The sequence below is a fragment of the Arachis stenosperma genome, chromosome 5 (genome assembly GCF_014773155.1).
Source record: "Arachis stenosperma cultivar V10309 chromosome 5, arast.V10309.gnm1.PFL2, whole genome shotgun sequence".
NCBI lineage: Eukaryota > Viridiplantae > Streptophyta > Magnoliopsida > Fabales > Fabaceae > Arachis > Arachis stenosperma.
Window position 1 is genome coordinate 129,063,334 of NC_080381.1, and position 8,988 is coordinate 129,072,321.

Consider the following 8,988-nt stretch of genomic DNA (forward strand, 5'->3'; position numbering starts at 1 on the left):
TATATTTGTTTAATGTGGTCTATGACTATGTTTTGTAGGGTTCTCAGATATTGTAATGTGACCACTACATCCCGCTGAATCCGTACAATCAAAATGTGGAACGATATTTACGGGAGACTGGCTTTTATTACGTTTTTCATATTAGAATTGTTTAATGTCAATCGACATTGGTTAATGTTCTGATAGAGAAATGGCACCGTGAGACTCACACATTCAATTTTTCGGTTGGTGAGTATGCTGTGATGCTAGAGGACGTGGCGATAATTCTTGGTCTTTCGACGAATGGTATGCCAGTTATAGGATCGACATTCAATAATTATGAGGCGTTAGAGGCTGAATGCTTAGATAAGTTTGGTGTTGCACCTAGGAAGACAGAGTATAGAGGAAACTTCATCAAGTTGACGTGGTTTCGAGGACTGAAAGATCGTTTAGTGTTGGTTGACGATATTCACATTCAGAGGTACGTGAAGTGTCACATAATGTTATTGTTTGGGACCGTTATGTTTGGAGATAAGTCTGGGACAGAGGTACACTGGAAGTTTCTGCCGTTACTCCATAACTTTGCTGGGATCATACAATTTAGTTGGGGATCGGCATGCCTAGCACACATATATAGAGTGTTGTGTAGGATAACTCGTGTCAACTGCAAGGAGATTGATGGTCCACTGACACTTTTACTTACTGGAGCTTGGATCTGTCTACCATTTCTTGCGCCGATTCTTGGCAATCCTCGACTATTTCCGATTGCAAATAGGTAAATTTAATTATTATCTGCTTTGAAAATTTGTAGCACGCTGTATTTTAAATTTGATTGATAAAAGTTAATTAACGAATTGTCTGATGTCAGGTGGCGTAACTGGGAGCAAATTGGTCACCCTTATAGATTTCGTAGTCTTGTTTATTTTAGGAGAGCATTAGATGATCTGCAAGAAAGATATATATGTTGTAAATTAGTATCTGTTTTTGTTTAACCATATTATTATGTGGTGTGTAATCCTCCTTTACTTGCATAATGTGTACAGTTTGTTTGGAAGGCATATGCAATTGGTCGCATTGATTTAGATGTGATTCCTTTTGAAATCCGACGCATTCGGTTATTTGGAGTATCATAGTTCCGCTTATAACTTCTGCAACTGTGTTGGAATCCAGTTTCAAATGATCTTGAGAAATGGTGGCTTTAGTACAGATGTGACTACCATTGTACTTCTTTATCTCCCAATAGTAATTCCTGGACATTTTGCTAACCCTGATCAGCCAATCACAACCTGCATCGTACTAGGTACATTTAGCATAGAATGTCGTCGATTCTAACTTATACACCCGATAATCTACACATTTACGGATGGTATAATCTTTCATTACCTTAATTACTGTCTCCCTATAACTAAATTCCATTCCCATGGTGAATTCATCATCCGTCAAAACAGGAAGTTCTGCTGCAATCACGCCACAAAATTTATAGAATTCTTAAATTCATGTCTCATTAATAAAATTTATGATCCGTAAATCAAGAATAAATCATGCAAAAGTTAATGAATTAATCAACTAGGTCATCAAATACTATTTAATAAAGTAATAATCACACAAAAATGCGAAATACTAAATTCCTCAACATACATGTTTACTTGATAATTAAAAACTAAACAATTACTAATTATATGCTATATTTTACCTATTTACTGTTACTTTAAATATTTGTCTCAAACTCAAAACCTATGTATAAATCATAATTTAAAATTACTACATACCTGAATTTATATATTGAGGAAACCCCGATGCATGTATGGCCTCCAAATTCAATGACTGCATGGATGTCGACTCCTCAAATGGCTGCTGGTTTGTTAGTGCATTCGTCACATCCGCCACATCTGCCGCCACAGCATCGTCAGCTTGATCTTTGTCTCCACCCGGATCAACGACCTCATAGTTACTTTCAAACTCTTCCACGCTATCATTGTTGTAATCTTTTAATAAAATATCTCGGTCCGCTGCAGACTGCTCGAACTCAATATACAATTCGATGAACGATATTCGGGACTGACTTTCAAGATACACTGAAAATATTTCTTGCATGCTTGTTTCATCGGTCACGTATTTCGTTTGAAATTGAAAGAAACCACCAAATACAGATATAGGATATCTGTATAGAATACACGACACTCTTCTAGATATTTGAGAATCCATCTTCTCACAAATCACATCTTTAAAATCTTCAAATGACAGTGTGAATGGAATTATAATATCTAATGAATTTTCTCACACAAATTTCACTCTTTTAGATATTTGTAATAAAATTTGACCATGATAATACACTTTTAACATCACTTTTATCATCCTTGATAATAGAGAGAAAGAGAAAGAGCTTCAGAAATTTAAAGAGAAGAGTGTGAGAAGAAGAAGACGAAGTGGATAGCTTGGTTATGCAGTTGGTATATATAAAACTGAAATCGGACCGTCCGACCACTTTTTTGATGGTTCAATGTTTTTTTGAAAACTTAAATCGTATAGTCCGATTAGTAGTACTGCCCGCAAAAAATATTTTTTGCGAGAAATCAATGGATCTGATTTCGTTGTACAACAAAAATTTTGTCTTACACACTAGAAATCGTTGGGTCCAATTTTTTTGGATAAAAAAATTTGAACTCTTCATACATAAAATTGGTGGGTCTAATTTATTTGCAAGCAAAATATCTGTCCAACACAAATTGAATAGTTCGATTTATGTTTTCTCTCACCTTTACAAAATTAGACCGTTTAATTTCTTTTCGTCAACTAACCGCTATTACAACAATATAAAATCCCTTAACTTCCATAATTACATCAAACTAGATCTCATATCAAATAAAAATTAGCCGACATTTTACTCTTATCTCTATGGAATAAGATATTCAGTAATAAAACTTAAATCAAACATAAGAATTTTGAAAATTTCTTTTTTTATCCCAACAATTTTTGGAAATAAATGATCCGGATTGGATTTGGGAGAGAAAATAAGAAAACGAAGAAAAAAACAAAGAAAGAAAAAGAGCGCGGAATTAATTTGCCTCACCTGATTTCGCTGCCCGTCACAGTCACATGCAGTAAGCAAATAGTATCTCTTTTTAATTAATTATTTATTTATGATAAAAATTTTATTTATTTATTTATAATCCTCCAATATTGCCGGCCTCGGTCCGGTGCTACCCTTATACGGCGTCGTTTAAGCCTTTGCCTTCGCCCCTCTTGTCTCTTGCCGGTTACTAATAAACCAAATCTCTCTTTCTCTCTCTCTCAGTTCGTTCTTCGTGCTTCTTATACACTGAGTTGACTCAGTCATTGCTACTCGCTCTCTCTGTACTCTTCTTCAGCTACTCTTCGCATTTTCTCCGTTCTGTCGTTCTCTCTTCCTTTGGTACTCTCTCTCTCTCTCTCTCGGTTTAAATTTAGCACGTGCTTGTGATCCGCACGGACAACGCCATTGAATTCTGTCTCCTTTTGATTTTATGACGCTCCTGAAACCGAATTTGGTATTGTTAGGGTTTTGTTTTTTCATTTCTTGTTCTTTTTTTTCTTTCTTAATTGAAATGCAGTGTTTGTTTTCCAGTATAGTGCAGCACACAGCGAGATCTTGCTCTTTAGTTTTCTATTTTACCAAAATTTCGGAATTTCTTTTTATCTTTTGTATTTATGTTGAGGTTTAGTTGCGTAGCTTGAATATCTGATTCACTATTGAATTGTGATCTTCTTAATTATGCAGTGTTTGTCGATGTTTTGTTCATTTAATTAAATTTTCCTCAATTGGGTTTAATGCTTGGAAACTGAAACTTTGTTTGCCTGAGTGGTCTTGGACTCTTAGTGTCTTGTGTAGTGAATAGTGATGATTTTAGATGCTTTCTTCTTTGTGTATAGAGAAGTGTCTGTGTCGGTGATTTGCAAAATCTGGCTTTATTTATGTGTGATTGATGTTCAAGTTCTGGAATTTGTTTCTTCTGAGATTGGGATTTGGCTATTGCTCAAATGTGAAATTCGATCCATTTTCATAGAATTCAAGTCAGAAATACGTTCTTCTACTATTATCTTTTTTCTTGATTTGAGGGGATGTTGAAACTTAGAAGTGAGTCGATGAGGAAAATATTCTTACTCTGAAATGGGACATTGTAACAACAACGTTCTGGAGTTATGACACTGATCAACATATTTTCATCACTGTTATTTCCTTTTTGAGTTGAGATCTTGACTTCAGAGTTTGTTTAGGATGTTAAATTCAGTCTTACATTGAACTTGTTTTGAGAAATTAAATGGTATTTTGTTTAGTTAAGGTATTGAAGTTTGTTGTGTTTTAGTCTCAGACTCAAGTTCACAGGAATGTCTGAGAGCGCCTTGAAGGATCTCAATACAATTCCTCCAACTGAGAGGAAGAGTGAGAGCTCCAGCAAGGCATCTCTAACTAAGCCTCCAGTTGACAATGCTAATGAAAACCTTGAAGAATGGCAAAAGAAAAAGAGTTGTCCAACCTTGGTTTCTCCCCCAGTAAATGGTAATCAAACTTTGAGTGTCAGTTCTGGTGTTGAGATTGGAAATGCAGAAGTAGAATACATCGAATCTGAGAACTTGAGTGATCTGGAAGATATTGGCACTTGTCTCAAGGTATTATTTTATTCATTATTTTCGATAACTATTAGTGTTGGTATGGCATTATCATGGGTGTTTCTTGGTCCATTTTAATTGTAAAATATTTGTATAATAAATTCAATTGTTATTACAGAACCTCTTATCTGGACTTGACTCAAAGGATTGGGTCATGGTTTGTGATGCACTCAATAATGTACGCCGTTTATCCTTATTTCATAAGGAAGCAATGCTTGACATGTTGTAAGTATAAAAGTTTTTGTATGTTTTCATATTAAAATATGTTAAATATGCCATGTTTTTTGTAATTATTTATTGATATACTCTCTGGTAAACAGGGGGGATGTGATCACATTTGTTGCTAAGTCCCTTAAAAGTCCTAGAAGTGCTGTTTGCAAAACTGCTATCATGACGTCTGCAGACATTTTCAGTGCATACAACGATCTTATAATAGATTCATTAGATCCTTTGGTAAGTCAATGCTCATTATTTCTACAGGAAAATTTCATGATTAAAGCATTTTGGGATATCATTTTTTTAATGCACAGTATTATAATAGTTATATTTTTGTATGCAGCTAGTACAGCTTCTTCTCAAATCTTCACAGGACAAGCGCTTTGTGTGTGAGGCAGCTGAAAAAGCCTTGATAGCAATGACTATTTGGATTTCCCCAGTGGCTTTGTTACCGAAACTCCAACCATATCTTAAGAATAGGAATCCTCGTATTCGTGCAAAGGCAGCAATGTGTTTTTCTCGAAGTGTTCCACGACTGGTATGAATATGATTTAGGACAGCTCATATTGATGCTTCTACTTTTTCCTATAGAATTATCGGTTTCATGTTTATCCTACAAAGCTTCCTATGTCTGTGTCTGATGAATGGTTTACCATCAACAATTGAACATCATGAAAATGTATACACATTTTTGTTGATACTCAGTCATATACAGAACATAGCTGCATCAAAAAGAAGTGTACTTCTGTTTTGCTGATTGAGGAGATGTTGAAGCTGTTTTCTTTGGTTATTGGGTGCATTCAATGTTTTTATTGTGTTGGTGCTTCCTTAATTTATTTATTTATTCTGTCTTGGTTGGGTCATGTTTGTTTACTTTAATCTGTTAATAATAAAGACCTTATTATAATTTTAGTCTAATGCGTGATGAAAAAATGTTTTAATGCACAATCTTCTATGGATGTATGTAATATGCTATATCATTCAATTGTCCGCAATGTATGCAGGTGTGCATTATTTAGTTCTTATCCCCCCCCCCCCCCCCCCTCTTCAGGGTTTACCCATCAATAGTTATAGACTTCTTGTCATGATACTTGTATGACTGAGTCTGTGTCTGTCATATAAGATCAGTTCTTAAGTAAACCAATATAGAAGGCTGACATTTTCTTAAATGACTGATCCATTTATGAGTTGATTGCATGTCTTTTCTTCTGTTGAACTTTGAAGGCAATACCGGTGAAGTAGAAAGAAAGGACACTTGGCCTATGTAATTTCTGCAGCCGGATGTTAATATTTTCTGTTTATACCTTGTGCTTTATTGAACAGGGTGCAGAAGGCATAAAGACATATGGTATTGACAAGTTGATCCAAGTAGCTGCATCTCAGTTAAGTGACCAGCTACCAGAGTCTAGGGAAGCCGCTCGAACTCTACTTCTTGAGCTTCAAAATGTATATGAGAAATTTCATGATCTCATGCCTGCTGCTACTGTTTCCGAGCAACCAGAAATGGGATCTTGGGAGAACTTCTGTCAATCAAAACTCTCACCTTTAAGTGCTCAAGCTGTACTTCGAGTTACTAACATTGCTCGAGAGGGTCTTGTTTCATGACACCTGCATGAGCTTAGTGTGCATCACGATTTCCTGGTTGGCTTGTCATTTTTCTTGTGTAAATACAGTGCGACATTGAGATTTGAGTTGCTGTTGGAAGCACGTATTGAGCCTAAGATTTGTTATGTAATTCTTTACCTAGCGGTGGTTACATTACGTATTTCACGTTTATTGCTATATGATAGATATGAGTTACATTACTTCCATGTCCAATTCTCCATGTACCCTCTTTAGAGAATTTGGTTATCAAATTCATCATTCAGTGTGAATATGGGCCTGAGGACCCAAGTCTTTGTTTTCTCAGATTTTCCTGTCATGGTATTACGAGACAGCAGCAGTCCTCGATTTGCATATCAATTACTTATTATATAATATATAAACCATTATTTTCTTGTTAAATAACGCCAAAATTTTGGAGGATGAAATTATGTTATGTTATTCGGTTGTATTGATTATTGACTTTACCATTTGGAACCCGACCTTACATCATTAGTTACACTTAATTTTAGTTTTGATCGTGCTGTCATGTAAAATAGACCGGAAAAGCCATTGATGTACGCCTCAACGCTGTTGTTTTGCGTAGCTAGAATATTACATATCTCAAATTTTCAATACACTGCATCCTCCACTTTACTATCTACTCACTTTTCAGAGGTAGGGAACCTGTCAACTTCGTTAAATTATGAAACTTGAACTATGTAAATTGGGGTGACAAGTTCAATTATTTGAACTGGTGGATGAGATTGGAAGCTTCTATTAAGGGAACATGGCTGACATGTGAGTACACTGAAGATGAGCTGTGTAGTTTCCTATAAATCCTTCACTAAAATTATGACGCATGTTTATTCAACTTCATCTGATTGACCCACCACTTCCATTTTGTGGTTGCCAGTGCTACAATAAGAGTATCATAATCAAGGGACTTCGTTGTGAATGAAACAAAGTACACATGGTATGACTATTAAATCTCAATCACTCATAACAAAACACAGCAAATAATTAATGAGAATTATTATTATTATTATTCAGATATTTTTTTTCTTCCTTTGAAATGAATGTATTAGTACAGGAATGCATTTTTTTAGGTTATGTTTGTTTACAAGCACGGGATATTGAGATAGAGATACAGAAACATAAAATCATGTTTGACAGATAAGACATAGACATAGATATTATATCCAGAGACATTGTCAAAACACCCTTTTGCCCAATTTGCAGATCAAGTGCCGCTTCTATTAGTCAAAGCCAATTTATTGGTGTAAGAGAAAGCCAACAAAGTGGTTCTTCTACAAATGTTGGAGTGGAAATGAGACAAAATCCTGCATTAGGATCAAGAAGGCACAAATAGATACAAGTTAAAAGGTATCTGTTACTACTTCGCCTCTGGCTAATGCTTATAATTAACAAGTCTGTTAGAAATAATGGAAGATGAGTAATATAATTGACATTAGACATTAAACTTATGAGCCACAAGGTCTTCTATGATCATCTACTTGCTATTGTTAAATATAATTTTGCTTGTTGCGTTATGATAAATATGAATGTCCATTTTTTTAATTAAATCATTTTGGACGGTCCAAAAAGTTAAACAATGAACGGTGTAAAAGTTCTAAGGTTGGACTGCACATTTATGAAGCTATGAAAAGAAAATGTTTCTACATGTATAAATAAAAAAAAATGTTGCTTGTGAATTACACACAACCAATAATAATACAAATATAAACACTTCTTTTTCTTTCTCTCTTCATATACCTATATTATAACATATACAATATTAATATATGAATTATTTAATAGTGTGATAATAATATTGGTAAACACTAATACTAGAGTCTTTTATTGTTGTTATTTTAATTTTATCACTTTTCTTTATTTATTTATTTTACAATACGTTATCAACACGAAACTCTGATTAAAATTTAGGAAGACTCAGGTAATAAATTTTCATTATGTCAAAATTTTCTCTTTTTGAATTTAATGCTTTTGATACATCTGGAAACAACTACTTATCATGAATATTAGATGCTGAAATCTATCTGATTCAATGGATCTTGGAGATACCATTAAAGCTGAAAATAATGCATCCTAGAAGGATAAAACCAAAGTCATGATCTTCCTTCGTCGTCATCTTGACGAAGGATTAAAAAATAAATATCTCACACTAAAAGATCCTGCAGATCTGTGAAAAAAACTTTGAACAAAGGTATAATCATGAAAAGACAATGATACTTCCTCAAGTCCGATATGAGTGGACACACTTACATTTTCAGGATTTTAAATCCATAAATAAACATAATTCAGCAATATTCTGAATTGCCTCACAAATAAAATTATATGGGAAAAAGATAACTAATAATGACATGTTAGAGAAAACTTTCTCGACCTTTCATGCCTCGAATGTGCTCCTGCAGCAGTAGTATCGAGAAAAAGAATTTAAAAAATATTCTGAGTTAATTTCTTGCTTTTTTGTTGCTGAGCGTAACAATGAATTACTTTTAAGAAATCATGAAACGCGTTTAGGTGGCGCTGCATTTTCTGAAA

General features: G+C 34.3%; 2 protein-coding genes across 3 annotated transcripts; both read left to right on the top strand.

The window, feature by feature from the left end:
* The first annotated feature begins 242 nt into the window (after positions 1–242).
* LOC130981382 (protein MAIN-LIKE 2-like) lies at positions 243–1,112 on the top strand. The gene is made up of 3 exons (XM_057904972.1): positions 243–754; positions 848–896; positions 1,023–1,112. Exons 1-3 carry the CDS (start codon positions 243–245, stop codon positions 1,110–1,112), a joined length of 651 nt encoding a protein of 216 aa, XP_057760955.1.
* Positions 1,113–3,190: 2,078 nt separating this feature from the next.
* Positions 3,191–6,755, top strand: LOC130979026 (uncharacterized). Of its 2 annotated transcripts, none has more exons than XM_057902375.1 (6): positions 3,191–3,391; positions 4,323–4,626; positions 4,745–4,851; positions 4,947–5,079; positions 5,186–5,380; positions 6,166–6,755. In XM_057902375.1, exons 2-6 carry the CDS (start codon positions 4,345–4,347, stop codon positions 6,445–6,447), a joined length of 999 nt encoding a protein of 332 aa, XP_057758358.1. In that variant the 5' UTR covers positions 3,191–3,391; positions 4,323–4,344; the 3' UTR covers positions 6,448–6,755. The 2 variants fall into 2 exon arrangements, with proteins under 2 accessions (XP_057758358.1, XP_057758357.1); XM_057902374.1 differs by having other exon boundaries at positions 3,227–3,391; positions 4,329–4,626.
* The last annotated feature ends 2,233 nt before the right edge of the window (positions 6,756–8,988 follow it).

Coding starts and splice junctions, on each gene's coding strand:
- LOC130981382 (XM_057904972.1), top strand. CDS start 243: ATGCTAGAGGACGTGGCGATAATTCTTGGTCTTTCGACGAATGGTATG. Junction 755..847: donor CTATTTCCGATTGCAAATAG/GTAAATTTAATT, acceptor GTCTGATGTCAG/GTGGCGTAACTGGGAGCAAA. Junction 897..1,022: donor CTTATAGATTTCGTAGTCTT/GTTTATTTTAGG, acceptor TAATGTGTACAG/TTTGTTTGGAAGGCATATGC.
- LOC130979026 (XM_057902375.1), top strand. CDS start 4,345: ATGTCTGAGAGCGCCTTGAAGGATCTCAATACAATTCCTCCAACTGAG. Junction 4,852..4,946: donor GAAGCAATGCTTGACATGTT/GTAAGTATAAAA, acceptor TCTGGTAAACAG/GGGGGATGTGATCACATTTG. Junction 5,381..6,165: donor CTCGAAGTGTTCCACGACTG/GTATGAATATGA, acceptor TTTATTGAACAG/GGTGCAGAAGGCATAAAGAC.